General features: G+C 40.8%; 1 protein-coding gene across 1 annotated transcript in view; it reads right to left on the bottom strand.

The window, feature by feature from the left end:
* The window catches only part of LOC139695240 (hemocyte protein-glutamine gamma-glutamyltransferase-like), a 39,723-nt gene extending 27,619 nt beyond the window's left edge, over positions 1-12,104 (bottom strand). The window contains exons 1-4 of the mRNA XM_071593927.1: positions 12,031-12,104; positions 5,386-5,429; positions 5,065-5,259; positions 4,574-4,710 (exon numbers count right to left, since the gene is read on the bottom strand). Coding sequence (XP_071450028.1) covers positions 4,574-4,710; positions 5,065-5,259; positions 5,386-5,401 — 348 coding nt within the window. The 5' untranslated portion in view covers positions 5,402-5,429; positions 12,031-12,104. The remainder of the gene's footprint in view (positions 1-4,573; positions 4,711-5,064; positions 5,260-5,385; positions 5,430-12,030) is intronic.
* Positions 12,105-15,572: the final 3,468 nt, after the last annotated feature.

A 15,572-nucleotide genomic window follows, 5' to 3' on the forward strand; every position in this document is an offset into this window, starting at 1 on the left:
GGGGAAATAAAATTACGTGGCACCTTTCAGAAAGTTTCAGTCAACAAAAGACGACCGTGGTCCGAAAATAGCTTTACCGTCAGCTTTCGTCCGCAGCACTTTGTACATAACATTCATTACTTTCTTGAAATTACTTAAAATGAAAGTATGAGTGGCGCATATTTCGTGAACCATGTGGATTGTGAATCCAACCGTGTTGGCGACCACAGAGAATCGTAGGAATGCAAGATGATAGAAGAGTCCAGGAGGGAGAAAGCCACTTTCTCCCTGGAAATAAAACTCGCAATCAGTCGAATCACTCCAATTTTCGCGCGGAGGTCTTCCGAAATTGAACCTTTGGCGTCCCGCGAGCCCCTCACCGCGATTTTCCGCCCGAGTTTGACCGGCGCGAGGGCGTTGGGCTCGTACCAAGGTGTCGAGAAGCCAGCGAAGGCCGGAGAGTGGGACTCCGAATTTGGCGGGGGAGGGCCTGGGGTCCAAGGGACCGCGGGGGGAGGGGGCGGTTGAAGAGGCCGGGGCGGAGGGCTGCGAGGGAGGGTCAGTTGTGTGGAATGAAGCTCCGCGTGGATACCTGTCGTCCAGGAGGGTTGAAGTGCGAGGAAGGAAGGAGGATTACCCACGGAAGAATGTTTCCAATATTTTTAATTCCCCCTTTGGATTTCGGGAGTTTAGTGATTAATATGGTGTGGATTTATGAGCGAGTTAATTTGTGCAAGATGAACAAACTATACCTACAACAAACCTCTCACGAATACCCTCGCAGAATCCTAGAAATTATAACTAAAAACTGATTATAGGTGAGCCACCGTTGAGGAATAGGCTTTGAAAGCTTCTTTTAAAGGCTAGCATCGTTGTGTATTTCTAAAGAACGTTCTCACAATATCTACAACATTTAATTTCAACATTCCTTCTTAAACTCCTCATTATCTCTGCACAGATTCATGCTCCTCCTCTTCTTCTTACGCTAACCTTCTCCCCTTGTCACCAGAATCCTTCCGCCAACCTATCCCAATGCCAGTCGGCCAATTCAACCAAAAAATGCCACTGCCAAAGATCAAAGACCATTTCTCTTAGTATATGTGCTCCATTATCCTTTTCTGCCACCTTCTTTGAAATCCTCCAAAATTTGATTTACTTTCCGCTCGATTTCTAATACTTCTACCGTTTCTTTCTCCTCTATCCATGATATTTTGTCCCCCCGTTCCCTCCGTGCCTCCAAAGACTCAGTCTCCGTTCAAGTTCTTTTCGCTCCTAATTGAGAGTTACCTAATGCTAGAATGTTCGTCCCATTAAAATTTCCTGAGCATTTCTCTAACCCTGTTTTCACACGCCCTTAAGGCGTCTTGACTCTTGAGAGGGTTCGGCAAAGATATCCAAGTTTTTCTCAGTTACTCTCCCATCGGAAGTAAAAGCATGTTTTAGTCACGTCAAATCCATTCCTTTGCATTCGACTTCAGGTGAACTGAGTATGAGCACATCCTCATTCCTCAGAGAGTATTAATCTAACTAACGGTAGTAGTAGTTTTATGGGAGGCATTTTTGAGTAGTAGAAGTTTTTATGGGAAGCGACCGACAGCTAAGGTCATTGCCACCATTAGGAATGGATGGGAAAGGATGAAGGGTGGAGAGAAACCCAGGTTAGGCATTAGCCTACTCTTGTAGATAGGCGACAAAGGGTCCGCAGTTTAACTTCCAATCCGACGGACTTCGTACTCACTCAAAGTGCTCTCCAAGTAGGTATCGGGATACCACAAGAAAGTATTTGTCGTGGGAAGGCAGTATGTTAGCCACCGCACCAGTCCGAACTCCCCTAACTATTGACGTGTATTCATTTTGTCACGGTCATCATTTTCAACCTCCTCGCAAATTATGCAATGCAATACGTCTCCATATTCATTCCTACTCTGCTCATTCCGGGCCAAAATAGTATCGAATCCGCGCAAATTTCCATTTGCAATTACTATTAATGTTTAACTTGAGAATCTATGCATTGAGATTTTGTTTCATTATGGATTAAATTTTTTTAACACTTCTTCCGAATATTTTTTATCAGTTACCAGGCATACACATGACGAAATTTTATGTTTCATCTGGTAATACAGATCTTGAAAACGCAATGTATAATTATTGTTTGTTTGGTCAGTGGTGGGCCCCCGCTTGGTGCACCCCTCTAGCTATCTTCCCTTTGCCTTTGCGGAGGCCAAACTCTGCAGTGCCCCTCCAATATGGCGTCGTGCTCTCCCTCGTATTGTTATCCCCACTTCTCTTCGTACTTTCTCTCCTCGCACTGACTCCTCCTCTAAGCCATGGCACCGGTGACCACCTCTGATTGAAGGTCTGATATGACGACGCCCGGAGCCAAAATCTGGATAAATAATGCCGTTCTTCGAATCGAAGCAGTGGGATGTACGCGGCTTGTATAAAATGTGTCGGGAAAAGTTTACGAAAAATTAGATTCATATCAGATATTGCCACGATGACTCAAAATTGTTCAAATTAAATTCCTTTGAGTGTCGACACACTTTTGCCAGCGGTTTTTCCACGACTCGAAGGCTCCCTCCGTAGGCGGATTCCGAAAGGTCCTTAAGGGTACGCGTAAAAGCTTCTTTAACGGCACTTATAGGGTCCCATGGTGGCGTCCTTTGAGGGAGGGATAATTTCACTTTCGAGAATAGAAAATAGTCAGCTGGTGCCAATAAGGGGTTTGGGGAATCGTCGCGATGTCGTTGCAGAAAGTCATCGCAAGCAGAAGACACTCGAATCTGCTCTTGGTCGTCCGTCTAAAGACCTGCGGGAGGGCGAGTTTAGCGCAGATCTTTCGCCGAATTTTCAGTGGTAATGGTGTGCAGTGTCATCTTATTAATGCCAATACGATCTGCGATCAGATGCACACTCAACCGACAGTCTGAATTCAGCAATGCACTCACACGTCAGGAAATAATTGTTAACGATGCTTTTTAATACATAACTTGTAAAATGAAAGGGAGCGATTGTGGCGCCTCGATGTGTTTCCGAGCCAATTTGTAAGGCACCGTGGTTGTTGCTGACACCAAAACGTGTGATATTTAAAATAAAAAAATTACGTCGACATCTGACTCATGTTGTCTGTAGTAGCTAAAGTACAAGACACATTACCTATATACTTATTTATTTGAAATATTCATATATGCGTGTCTGCCTCAAACAATGTGGAATTACGAGGGAATTGTGTTGTGGAAAGAGTACTTCTTTTATAAGCGCCGGAGGCAGCCGAGGAGTATGCTAGGGTGACTATGAAAGCACTGGGTACCGACGAATTTCCACATTACCCAGACCATATCCGAATAACGTACTTGGAAGTGATTAAAGTTCCTGGAACTACATATCTAAACCTATGATTCATAATGCAACTATGCACTTTTTATTGGGTTTTATAGGAAAAGTGAGTATGCTTTTTCAAATAGATACTTGTTTGTGAGCATAATCTTACTTAAATGTGATGCAGTTAAATTTACCAGTTGCTATTTTAAAATCAATTCCCAAGTGTTGAAAACTGTGCATATGCGTTGGTTAATGAAGGGGACAATGACAGTCATTCCTTACAAATGTCCCACATTCGGATAACCATTGAAATGCATATGAACAAGAAGGAAAAAAAAATAATTTTGATGAAATAGGAGTCTCGTTTGCTTATTCGGACGGAAAGTTGGTAGAGTATTTCATAGATAAAAGAGCTTTTCTCCTAGAGAACACCCTATATACGGGCTTGCTAGGCGTTCTTTCATTCTGTATATTAATTAATATCACCGAGTATTTTCATTTGAGCTTGGCAAATAAACCCCTTCTTGAACTTGAACTTCTAGAGAGAAACTTTCCGGAAGACTGCAAGAAATTCTTGAAATATTTAACTCAGCCGTTTTCACATTTCCAAAAGGAAAACCTGTTCTCAATTTCTCTTATAAAACAACCACAGTTCTTTAAGTTGTGGTGGCAATAGGTCCCATAAAATATACGTATTTCCATACTGGTATTTCAAAACTATTAGAATATGTATGCATGCTTTTTTTCTCTACTGCTTAAAATATATTGGAAGAATTCGATGGTTTCTGGCTCAACTTTGTGGAAGTTCATTTTCATTAAATGAAGAACACAATGCATTTTCCACTGTTCTTCATGACAAAGATGATCAATGTTGGCTCATTAGAATAGACCCTACTTTTTGGGAATTCAAAATTGGCAATGGATTTAAACTTCCGCGCCATGATCGTCATTTTAAGCCAATGTCTTTTTATCCCTAAGGCAACTTCACAGTCCGCAGCTAAATTTCCCAATTCTTTCGTTCCAATTGGAATGTTCGGGACACATGGGATAACAGTGGAAAAATACATTGGGTTCTTCATTTAATGATACTGGAAAAACTACACTAATTCGTTGATATCGGCCTGAATGAAATTTTATTAAATAACTCAACCTTGTGATTATCATGGCATGGAAAAATATCTAAAATTGAAAAAGTATGACCTGAAAATCACGGAATCACTAAATATTATTATTTTGCAATTATTCGCCGCTGGCAGAGGTTTTAGGGACTTGCCTCCAGGGTGACGGCGTCCCCCTCATCTTCCTTGAGCCTGGCCTCCCACTTTTCAGGCTTTGGATCGAGGAAGCTCTCAAGGGTCGGGTCGACGTCAGCCACACCCTGGGTGCCCTTCACAGTGTGTGGGTTCGTCCCTGGAAAGCGGCGAGAAGACATTGATCAACAACGGGGGCCCTGAACATTACTATGCGTACATACACGTGGCGGTACGTGATCGTATTTGAGTTGCAGGGCTATTTGTAGGGGGTTGAAATATTTACTTCAATAGTGATCGAAATAAATGTTAAAAATACTTAGAAGTGCCAATGCTACGCGAGAATCAATAGTATTAAATTTTTTATTTATTTAGCATTAAATTAAATCATCCTCTAGTTATGAATCAAGGCGATACATAAATATAACGTTTTTTTTTGAGATTTTGACAAATATTTATGATAAAATGTTTTTTAAAAGGAAATTCAGCCGAAAGTTTAACGTAGTGAGGTTACCAAAGTTGAAGACGAGGCGAATGGCGTCTTTCTCCGGGTCGTATTTCCGTCCGACGAATCGCACCTTGAAGGCGAAGGCCTGGCCCCGCCTTAGAATGGCCTTCGGGGGCTCCAAGTGAACCAACTCGAAGCGGTCCGTGTGGTGGGCTTCCGCGTTTTCCCACGGGTTGTAGTGGACCCATTCCACCAAGAGGGCTGCGGGCGCGTAAAAATAGTCAGTAGTCAGTAAATAGCAATAATATCGCCATCTTACGTCGTGCATGAATATGCACGGATGCATGTGCATACATAGATAGGTATGAAACGTAAAACTGCATTTACCTGATCCAGATGCCATTCTGTTATTTCGTTGACTCCTCTTGAACCTGAAATATATAAGGTGTGATTTTTAGAATGGCAATAATAGAAAAAATCTTTTGGAATGCAATCTGGATTATTTTGTAAGAATCCTAAATAATGCTTTATATTAACTTAGTGTCAATATTCTTACTGAATTTTATCAGCAGCAGTGTACTGGATTATAGTAGGCTATTGATGGACCCTGGTACTAGTGCACGCGTAAGCACTGGCTAATGTGACCCTTGGATCCCACACAGTCTGGGCAGAAAACGACTACGTACCTACTCTGCATATGTTTAGTAATACATCGATCGCATTTAATGAGGAAACTTATTGGAAAAATACTTTTTTTAGCCGCATGAAGGTAATGATCGGACCCGGATATTATGTTGGATGTATTTTAAAGTTTTCTGTTGTGGTCACATGGTGAACTGGTGATCAATATTGCTCAATCTCATGTCCGTTGGGAATCCTATTGCGGTTATCTGTACTCCTTTTTGGCTTCGCCTCATCACTGTTGGGTTCATTTCCATAAACGTTCAGAGTTGTTAGCGGGGGGACAAAAGAGTCTTTTATGGTTGGCGCTCACTCTCGGGGAGCTTGCTATTTCGGTGCTTCCTTTATGGCTCTACTCGCCGCAGAAATGCTCATTCGATTCATTCATATATGTAGAAGGCACTAGGGCCGACTAGCAATGCCCGCGCCGTTTTATTTTTACTCTTTCAGGTTTTTCATTCTCACTGTCGTAATTCCAATAAAATTAAATTTGTAATTGCGTTTTTGTGTTTTTTTATGTGGGCGAAGTAATATCCAAGAGGGCCGAAGAACTTAAAGACCGCGGGCAAACTTTGGTTTGAGTGGAAGTGAACGCCGCAAGCTAATTTTGAAATGGACATTTTGATATGAATGTTCGTCTCCCATCGCATAATTTTCCGCATAAAACATTTGTAATTCATGTAAAATTGTTGCCACGATTTATTAGATAGTAGAAAAACAGTTAAACATAGAGATACTAAATCAGTACTTCACAATTTATGAGAAAAATAATGGGATGGATTTATTTTTCAATGTACATTCTAAATTCGAATAGTTCTTGAATTAGAATTAATACTACTTCAGTTTAGTCTTTAAGGAATGGAATCTCGCTAGGTTTACAGCAACGAATAAAGATAATTTTTAGGACGGCGATGTTAATGTGACCAGAATGAATGTTATCAATGACCCAATGCAAGGGTTTCTAGGGAAATTTAGAAATAATGTGTGGGATAAGTGATTATAAAGGAGTTGGATGTGCGAGTAACTCAAGTTTTATCATAACTAACGTGTATTTCAATGCAATTCTTGGAGTCGTAAGAATCATACCGTTGAAATGTTCCCATTCTAACCTTATTGGGGCTTGCCTATGAAATACAAGTGAAAACCTGATATATTTGCGGAATATGGGATGTTTTAATGAGAGTGAAAACGTCATTTTACATGAAAGTGAAGAAGAAATCGTAGCCTATAGTATAATGCAGCTCCTCTTTGATGAGGGCGCATAAGCATCTAATTATAAAATTTGCGCTCATAGACCTTCGTTTATTTGATTCGAGAAATATTTTAAATTCAAATGGATTCTTATCGCTTTCCATCAAATGAAACAAGAACGTACTTTTCCACAGAATTTATTTGGTTTGGTACAATGAGTTTCACTGCGATCAGGTAAGTAACTGATGACGATACCGTACCACGGTGAAACTCATTCCACCACACCAAATAAATTCTGTGGAAAAGTACGTCCTCTCTTTCATTTGATGGATATACAAAACGTCCAAAAAGTGAAGCCTGACCCTGTTAAGTGTATTCATATCGTTTTGTTACTAGATGAACGATCATAATTATCTATCTTTGCTAAGCTTCATCGATGTAGACTATTTTGGCGTTGGCACAGGGTCTCAAGTGAATTTCTGAATACTTGTTCTTTCCCCAGCTACGAAAACGTTATTTTAAAGAAATGTCTGGCGAAGCTGCAGAGAATTCAACCAGTCCTCGGATAAATGATCGAAGTGATTCTTGTTATTTTTCAGAAAAAAATAAGGGCATAATAATCCGTTATCAAAGTAATGAGGAACAGTTTTGTATATTTCTACGTTGTTTGAAGTTTGAAGGTGAAGCGGTTTTACACATTTGTAAATAGTGTCTTATTAATTTGATTGTATATTCGGTGTCCATCAAAATGTGCAAACGAGACGAACATTTTTTTTTTAAAGTTCACTGCTGTAATCAATTTTCGTCGTAGCATTAATATTTCAATCGTCACCTAAATGATCGATTTCATTGTTGATGAGAATATAGTGGCAATTGCCCTAGGGCAATCATTCGTATTTTTATTATAATTAATTTTATATTAATTATATTATTTTGAATTGAGTCTCATAACATAGAGATTAGAGTTGCAAAACTCTGCGGTCGTCGCCGTTGCGGAAGAAGCTGTTATCCCCGGGACACTGCTATACTATATTTCTCAAGTCGTTAGTGAGGATGTCAGCGTGCGGTTACCAGGCTATCTACTAAATGTCATTTCCACGAAGTATACTTATCAAGGAATAAGAACTTTCCGATGTTGATAATACTGTACCATTGATTAATGAATGTCCTAATCGGCTGTTTTGCTAAGATTTCGGTTACCATTTTCAAAGTTATAGTGAAACAACCTGGACCGAAGTATGATGCTTAAAGAAATGGGAATGAACTGCGATGACAGGAGATTAATAGCGCTAATAGAGCTAAAATATAGAAATAATTAAGGTAGCGTCATTCATTAATTCCCTTGATATTTAATGTGTACATTGAAAAGGCTGTTAACGAAGCCAAGGACAAGGTAAGAAGTGTCTTTCGAGTATACAGAGAATTAAAAAGGATGCTGCGATTTGTGGACGACACAGCCAGAGCTACAGAGAAGAAAGAAGATCTTACAAGGATACAGACCAATGTGAAGAAGGAAATAAATAAGAGACACTTTAAGATGTATTGGTCTTTGAGGAAAGATAATGGGGGTATATAAATACAAATTTTGATTCATGGATGTGAAGAGGAATGGAGAAAATGTGTTGTATAGAGAGTAAGGATAGCAAATTTTAAATTTCGCGAGAAAAGAGAGGAAGGCGCCATTGGAGATCCGAACAAGGACTTAGCGGGAATATTGAAAATAAACGTGATGCTAAAGACATTAATGGAAGGGAGCTAATTATCGTATTTTCATTGAAATTTAAACTCTTTCATTATTTATCATCCTGATCAAATAACATGATTTATTAAATTATAGGTATTCACGTCTCCATGTAATCACGGGTGCTAAAGAAATTAAAACAAACCTCATTCTAAATCAAATGTTGAGATAACAGTTGTTGCAGTTTAATTACACATGCATGTACGTAATTGGTCGCACTCGTTTTCACTGTTACACTAGCACATAGAGGCTATCAAGTGAGCAAAGAACCCTTTCCGATTCAGAGTCGTAATTGAATAACGCTCAAACTACTTTTATAAATCTACATCTACTGAAAAACCCGCAGGCAACCAGGAAGGGCGTGTGGCGGGGGTGTTTGGACATCTCCCGTAATTAAGAAAAACAAACCGCATGCAAAAGCCACAGATTTATACAATCCACAAGCAAAACATGGTACACATTCATACAAAAATCCTTACGCCCCACACACTTGCAAACACACAAACTACCAACTAACATACACATGCACCTACAAATATACTTAACATCTTTGCAATGTTTAATTTTGTTCCAACTTGTAAATTAAATGTTTTTAATATTTATAAAGTGACTTTGGTTTCTTACTATTATGATTCCTGATTGTTTGGGAATATTTGTATCTTTCGGTATTGGAATATATCTCCTCTATTTTATCTTTGTGGCCATTATAATTCCTGTAGTGTTATCGATAAACTCGTTTGTCCTTAACCTTCCTAAAAGTCTAAGTCTCGCTTGTTCTCTTCGCATCTCAAGTGACTCCTAGCCTAAATCCCCTAAGAGACCCGTCACACTCGTGTTCTTATTATGACAAGTTTTAACGGATCTGGCGGATTTTCTCTGGACTTCTTAATAATTCTTAATCTAATTCTTTTTGCCAAATTTTCTCCCAAGGATCCCAATTACTTGCGGCATTTTCCAAATGAGGTCTAATTAGAGCAAAATAACACCTTTCTTTAACTATCTCATTACTTTTCCATTTCCATTAAATTTCCCAACCACTCGTTTAATGAAGTTTCTTTGAAGCAGATCCGCATATTTTCCTTACATATGTTCCCCAATGGAGGGAGATTTTATATGGATTTCTTTGAACCGATTCCGTTTAATTAACGCTGAAAATTTTGGATTCTGTGTCCGCGATCCGATCGCGGTGTCACTTTTAGGCGTGGAGTGAATAGCGGCCCGAATGAATACAGCAGTTGCCAACGGAAATTCTTGTCTCGTGATCGAAATGATCGCTCTTCGGCAGCGGGCATTGTCTCCAAGGAGGGCGAAGGATGCGTGCCTTCGTTCTCTCGCTGGCTTCCTCCTTGATTCGTCTTGGGGGATGGGGGTAGGGGGGTTCATGATGAATAAACCGCGGCGCTCACGGGCGAAAGGTCGCGAGAGTCGACGAAGAGGGTAAGAAAAGTTTTGAAAACAGTCCGATGAATCTACTAACAAGTTCTATTTAACTTGGAAACTTCAAACTTGAACCCAAGGAAACTTCCAGTGAACTTCCTGCTGCATTTTACATAATCGCGTCTAAGAACGGATGTGATGGAACGCTCGAGCAAGAAGTTGAAATAAAATTTTCTGAATTGAAAGTAAGTTGCGCTTCTCGATTTTCGTTGAGACATTTCACGAAACTGCGCCTCGACAAGATGTGGATTTATTTCCTTAGAAAATGAATGGACAGTAGTTAGATAAACTCAAGAGTTAGGGAAAGTGCAGTGAGTTTAATGATATTTCAATTTTTTTCCTCGCATATATTGCCCATCGGCGCTCGCAATTCATTAATTTAAAAAAAAACATAGCGCTATAAATCTCAAATTCGGCTATACTATTGACATAAATTCAGCTATAGCATTGTGAAAACTTCAATAAACTTTATCTATAGCTCTGTTCGTTGTTTGCTATGGAAATTTGGCCCGCGCACTTAGCATAGTTAGGAAATCCATCTAGGATATGGGATGGAATTGGGCGGAGCCCAAAAGGACATAGGGGGACGCGCATTATGTGAGGCTATATGAGTCAACTAAGATGATTGATCACTACAATATAGAGGGGGTTACCACTGCCACTTTGTTGGTGAAGTTATGTCTTGAAGATTCGAGTAGTGAGCCGATCGACTCACGGAGGGCGAACTAAATGGCACCATTCAGGGGCGATAATACTCGAAGTATTCAAATTTAACGGCTTCCTCAATCCCGACTGCTTTCAACCTCCCTTCATTCCGGCGAACATAACTCTTGGCTTCCTCCCTTCATCGTCTGCCCAGCCTTCTCCCTGCTATCATAATCTTCAACATTCTATCCGCCATTAAAAAGCTGTGCATCCACCACTCCTACCTCCTTTGAATTCCACCCAGAAACCCTCTTTCATCCCCCACCATGCATTGTACTTCCTAGTTCCTTTTCTTTCCAACCAGTTCCCATCCTTCTCCACATCCACATTTTAAAATTCTTCAATCGATACCTATCATCTTTATTCAACAACTAAGTTCTTGGAAGCAAAAATATTCCACGCCTCACATACGGGGAATATGTGGACAAGCTAACAAAAAGTAAGGATTTATTAGAAGAGTACCTTGTAAATATGATGAAAAAGCCTTTTACTGACTAGGCCTCATTTAGAATATGCTACTAGTATATGGGATCCTCACGAAGTATGATTGATGGCCTTATTGGATGGCGTGTAGCGTAGATTTGTAAAACGTTGTTATGATAAAATTAGTAGCGTATCCAAAATCCTAGAGCAGCTAGACTGGGAATCACTCAATTTCTTGCATAAATAGGAAGGAGGTCTCTTTATCAATGAAGTTGAAAACGTTTCATTACCCCCAACGCTTTACGGTAGGAGAGATCATACCAGTAAAGCTAGAGAGATTAAGGGTAGAACAGATAGAGTTAAGATGCCATTTTTCCCACCTACGATAAGGGAACAGAATAACGCTGTCCGACCGCAGTAGGGTCAAATTCGAGTCAAAATTAGTCTGGTGTGTATTCATCCCGTGCCACAAAATCTAGCGGTGGCGTATAGATTACTAAAATATATCTAAATCTAAAAAAAACTACGATCCAAATCAAAGTTTTCGCTAACTTTTTGCAACATCCTTACTCAACATCCCTCCTCCTTGACTAAAGCAATTCTTATTCTTATGCCTCCACCGCTTGGACCATCTTGATACAAAAAAACATTCAAGATAGCAAGATATAGTACCTGGAATAAAACAGTGTAGAAACCGAATTTGAATCCGGGTTCTTCCGGCCCATGGCCGAACGCCTAAATTATTATGCTTCACGACAAATGGACGGTCAAGAACCCGTGCCTGGAGTAATTAATATTTTAGTACCGCGAAAATTTCTTAGTGGAGAGGAAAGTGAGAGTAAAAGTGCACCTACCTTTCTTCTTTCTCTTGCGTCGCGCGGCTCGGGGAAACACTGTAGGGCGCCTACCGCGGCGGAAGAGCGTGTAGTGGCGACTGATTCACCGGCGGTCGCGGGTGCGGCCTTTTTGTAGCCGGGGTTGGGTCCAGGAAATCCTCCCCCTTCCCCCAATCGCCCCCTAACTCCCCCCACCCCTTTGCACCCTCCGCGCGGACACCCAGCACTGGTGAAAAGAGAGCGAACCGGATGCCCAAACAGACCCCCTCCGCCTCATTACAGAGGCCTTATTAGTTGCCCCCGGGAGGGGACTAGGGAAACGGAGCACGGGCGTGGATAATGGGTCACCAAGCCACTGGCTTCTTATTAGGTGCCAATGATCAGTTTTTAATGGACGATTAATAAACCTCGAAAGAATACGGTCGTACATCACTCTGAATACTACATGCTCAATATCTGTGTGGGCGGCTGATAAAGTTCAACTCTAGGGGGGTAGTTCTAGCACCACACCTTTCATGGGGAGCACATATCAGGACAATATGCGGATCCGCTTTAAAGAAACTCGGCTCCATTAAACGGGTGATGGGGAAATACAATGAGAAAGTAAGAGAGAGGTGTTGTTTTTCTCTAGTTAGACCTAATTTGGAATATGCCGCAAGTATTTTGGAGAAAAATAGGCAAAAAAGAATTTACGAGAGATAAAGTCCAGGGAAAATTATACAATTATACATATATATATATATATATATATATATATATATATATATATATATATATATATATGTGTGTGTGTGTATGTATATATATGCATATATATATATATATATATATATATATATATATATATATATATATATATGTATATATATATAATATATACATAATGGGACGGCAAAAAAGAACACAAATAGAATAGCTACATTTAAAAGGACACTCACACGGTAAATTGTTCAAGCTTTCGGCCTTCTCCGAGGCCTTCTTCAAGTAAGACTTGTCTCACTTGAAGCAGGCCCCTGAGAAGGCCGAAAGCTCGAGCAATTTACCGTGTGAGTGTCCTTTTAAATGTTGCTATTCTATTTCTGTTCTATTGTGCCGTCCCATTATTGTGCTGCTCGTGTGAGTGTTTCCGTATAATCGATATATATGTGGGTCGCGGTAATCCAGTGGGTAGAGCGGTGGGCGCAGTGCCTTGCCCGGGAATCGAACCCGGGACCGGAGGGTAATATATATATATTTTTTTTTAAGGTAATCTACCGGTTAAGGTAGGTTTTTGGATGGACACAACTACCAAACAAATATTTTATTACTCCTAACAAAACACAAAATCCATCATCCTACTCTATATCAGGTCCCTCTTCATCTCTGAGTACTTTCTTCCTCCCTTCATCCCGTCCATCCCTATCCTGTTCCTTCCCTTTCCTCTTTTGCCCAACATTCTACCCTCTATCACAGTCTTCAACATCCCACTGCCGGTCAATACCCCCTTCATCCACTTTTCCTGCCTCCACAGGATTTCTCCCAACAAACCCCTCTCTTCTCCCACCATACCAAGTACTTCCTCATTTGTTTTCTTCTCTGTCCATTTCACCTTCTCCATTCTTCTCCACACCCACATTTCAAAAGCCTCCAGTCTACGTCTATCCTCCTGCTTCAATGACCACGTTTCCGCACCGTACATAGCTACGCTCCATATCAAAGTTTTACGAGTCTTTTCTTAACATCCTCACTCAAAGTCCCTGTCATCGACTCCCTCCTCCTTGTGAAAGCCTCTTTGCCTAGCGCAATTCTCCTCCTTACGTCCCTACTACTTTGACCGTGTTGGTCCAAAACACTACCTAGATACGTAAACTGTTCTACCTGCTCTAGTTTTTGCCCTCCTATTTTAATGTTAAGCTTGGCCTTTTTCTTTCTAGAAAATCGCATAACCTTTGTTTTATTAATATTGATTCTCATCTCATACCTGTCGCACTGAATTTCCAATTCACTCAGCAATGCTTGCAGCCCCTTGGCTGACTTACATACTAAAGCTTGGTCATCAGCAAACCTAACTGATTTTACGAATTCCCCACCCACTTTCATTCCTACCGCGAGTTCTTCCCATGCCTCTTTAATCATTTCCTCTGCATACAGGTTGAACAGCAACGGTGATAATGGGCAACCCTGCCTCACACCCCTTCCTAACACTGCCCATCCTGACTCCCCGTTTCTCACCCGCACCTGAGCAGTCTGAGACATGTACAGGTTGCGGATTAGCCTCCTTTCCCTCCAATCTATTCCTATTTTCTGAAGAATACTCATTAGTTTTTCCCAATTCACCCTATAAAACGCTTTTTCGAAATCTACGAAACAGGCAAATACCTCCTGGTTGTGTTCTATATTCCTCTCGATTAATAATCTCATTACTGCAATGGCACCACGGGTACCTCTCCCCTCCCTAAACCCAAACTGATCATCCCCTAAGTAATCATTGGCCCTATTCTCTATCCTTTTGTTTATGATCCTGAGAACAACTTTAGCTGCGTGGGATATCAAACTAATTGTCCTATAGTCCTCACATGACGTGGCCTTTACCTTTTTCGGAATAGGAACTAAAACTGATCTCACAAAGTCTTCCGGCCAGATTCCCTCCTCATAAATACTACGGATCAGCCCATATAGCCTCTTCCTCCCACATTTTCCTAAGCATTTTAAAAGTTCCACGGGAATGTTATCTACCCCCACGGCCTTATTTAGTTTCATCTCCCTTAGTGTCCTTTCTATCTCATGGTCTAGTATGCCTGGACCTAAGCTGTCCTCCTCTACGTCATTTTCTTTTTCAATGTCTAACTTTGTTGGTCTGAGTTCTTTACCATACAGTTCTTCTATATACTCCTTCCATCTCTCTTGGATCTTTCCTGCGTCAACTATTACCTTACCCGCCTTAAAACTGTTAGCATAGCTCTTCCTTTCTTACTTCCCGATAACGATTTAACTTTGCTGTACAGCGCACCGATTTCACCCTTCCTCTGCAGACTTTCCATATCCTCGCACTGCGTCTTCCACCATGCTTCTTTTGCTTTATTCGTTGCCCGCCTCAATTTATTGTTCAATTCTTTGTACTTCCGTTTGCCTAATTCTGTATTTATATTCTTCCAGTTTCGCCGCTCATCCATCTTTGTAATCATCTCATCCGTGATCCATGGTTTCCTAGTCCTTTTAGCGTTAACGGTTCCAATAATGTCTTTTGCGGCTGTAGACAACCCCTTCTTGATCATTTCCCATTTTTCTTCGATAGTACTAAGCCCTTTACCATCCTCCATGATTTTCTCTACCGCCTGTTTGTATTCCTTCCTTTTCAACCCATTTAACGCTTCTACATTCCATTTTCTAACTCGCCGCCCCTGCCTTATCTTTTTGAAACGTACGCTACATTTCATAACAACTAAATTGTGGTCTGAGTCCTCATCCGCTCCCGGGAAGCTGTGGGAATTTATCACACTATTCCTAAACCTGTGTCTAACCAGGATATAATCTAGCTGATATCTTCCTGAGTCACCTGGCATTTTCCATGTATACCTGCG

The sequence above is a fragment of the Hetaerina americana genome, unplaced genomic scaffold, assembly GCF_022747635.1.
Source record: "Hetaerina americana unplaced genomic scaffold, ioHetAmer1.1.p SCAF_6, whole genome shotgun sequence".
In the NCBI taxonomy this organism is placed as follows: domain Eukaryota; kingdom Metazoa; phylum Arthropoda; class Insecta; order Odonata; family Calopterygidae; genus Hetaerina; species Hetaerina americana.